Consider the following 1,984-nt stretch of genomic DNA (forward strand, 5'->3'; position numbering starts at 1 on the left):
AAGGTCCCAGACACTCCTCAATATTAGAGGGAGTCTTTTTTAGACCAAAAGTACATTGCATAAGACTCCAAATTAGAGCTGCTGCAGAACATGTAAAGAACAAGTGATCTACTGTTTCATGTTTGCCACAGAACACACATGTTCTTTCCCCTTGCCATCCATGGATATATGACACTAATTAATACACAAATACACAGGACGTAATCCATGGATATATGAAGTCGTGAATACATCGTCAATCAGGTGAATGAATGCTATCCTTCAGAGAAACAAAAACAAATCTGAAGAACATTCGAGCAAACTATAGTTACAAGAGATTGATACACTGTACATACTTTTCAGTACAACCATGCGACTCCCGTACTAGGTGTAGCTGGCGACTACCATCTTGGGCTCGATGTACAGGTTGCGCCTGCAAAGCGGGCACGTCTCGCTCATCTTGAGGACTTGCTCCAGGCACGCGCCATGGAAGACGTGGGGCTTGCCGCAGCCCGGCCACGCGGCGAGGTCGTCGCCCTCCAGCAGCTGCCAGCAGACGGGGCAATCCTCCCCGGCGGCAACAACCCTCCTTCGGTTCGCCGGCTGCTCACCGACGTCCGTGCAGCACTCCTGCCCGGCTGCAACGACCTTCCTCTGCTTTGCCGGCCGCTCGTCGGCGTCCCTGGTGCACCGCACCGGCTCTGGCAAGTGCAGCTCCATGCCGGTGAAGCGCTCGGGCCACGGCTTCGCCACCATGCCCTCCAGCGCGGCGCACATGTGCCGCATGCTCGCTAGCGTGTAGTCCGCTCGCCGGAGGAGGCCAACGTCGACGAACACCTCGACGCGTCTTGCTCCCGGCGGGACGCTCACCTTCGACGCCAAGCTGGACCATAGCTCCTGGAGCTTCTTCCTGAAGCCATGGGGGTATATCAGCAGGCCCAGCGACGATCCGGCCCACTCCAGCGACCTCGCCGTGTGTTCGCCTGTGGCTATGAACCGGAGCTGGTGCTCTTTCGTGCTCCTGCGCGCTTCCACGCCGCACGATGATGGCGAGAAGCGGGTGTAGCGGAAGAGCACGAGGATCTGCATGAGGTCGGCTTCGTCTTGCCTCTCCGTGGCGGCGACCTGCATGAAGCCGGCCGTCTTCCCAGCGGCGGCGAACCGCGGCGCCGAACCTCCCTCGAGGACGAACTTGCTGGGGTGTACCATCTGTAGCAGCATGTCATTGTGGGCGCTGCTCTCCATGGCCGCTTGTCCGTCAACCTCGTCGTCGCTCTCCTCCTCCTCGCCGCTGCTGTCATCTTCGTCGTAGTCTTCCGAATCCGAACCCACCGACTCGTCGTCCTCGGCCCCGCTGTCGTCATCGTCGTCATCCTCCGACGACCACAGCATATGATCCTCTTCGTCCTCCAACGGCGGAGGAAGAACGTAACCGTCGTTGAAGAGACCCTCAAACCGAACGGCGACCGCCACATCACCGGTGGGGTCGCCGCCCTGTCGCCTCACGCGAGAGCAGAAGAGATCGAGGCCCATCACCAGCACCGGTCGCGGCAGCTCCGCGCGCGGCCTCTCGGACGACAGCGACGCGAGCTCGAGGGTGCCGTCGACGGTCTTGACGTAGGCTTCCACGACTTCGACGCGCTGTCCGCCGCCAGCTGCGCTCGGCGGCGGGTGGACGAGGGACACGTGGGTGACGACGCCGCGGCGGCCGTTCAGCACGGGCGCTGATCTCAGGGTCTCGCCGCCCTTGACCTCGACGGACCAGCGGAGGTCCATGGTCGGATGGAATCGAATTAGCAGCTAATAATCTCGCGTTAAGCAAAATCGTGCTCCTCCTCTGCTTATATGGATCGCATAATTGCACTGTCACAAATCGTTAATTAATCGTAATCCGCATCTTAAGTGGATTTGTTTTCTCAGGTTACTCTAGACTAGAATGGCACTCGGAGTGGATTGTTTACAAGGTATTTTTCTTGTTACGTGCAACGTTTTTCTTTCTACTTCA

At 58.2% G+C, this 1,984-nt stretch overlaps 1 protein-coding gene across 1 annotated transcript; it reads right to left on the reverse strand.

The window, feature by feature from the left end:
* Positions 1–363: 363 nt before the first annotated feature.
* Positions 364–1,755, reverse strand: LOC119352327. The gene has a single exon (XM_037619006.1). The coding sequence runs from the start codon at positions 1,753–1,755 to the stop codon at positions 364–366; it is 1,392 nt and encodes a 463-aa protein (XP_037474903.1).
* Between the last annotated feature and the right edge of the window lie 229 nt (positions 1,756–1,984).

This window comes from Triticum dicoccoides, chromosome 1A (assembly GCF_002162155.2).
Source record: "Triticum dicoccoides isolate Atlit2015 ecotype Zavitan chromosome 1A, WEW_v2.0, whole genome shotgun sequence".
Taxonomy (NCBI): domain Eukaryota; kingdom Viridiplantae; phylum Streptophyta; class Magnoliopsida; order Poales; family Poaceae; genus Triticum; species Triticum dicoccoides.

Coding starts and splice junctions, on each gene's coding strand:
- LOC119352327 (XM_037619006.1), bottom strand. CDS start 1,755: ATGGACCTCCGCTGGTCCGTCGAGGTCAAGGGCGGCGAGACCCTGAGA.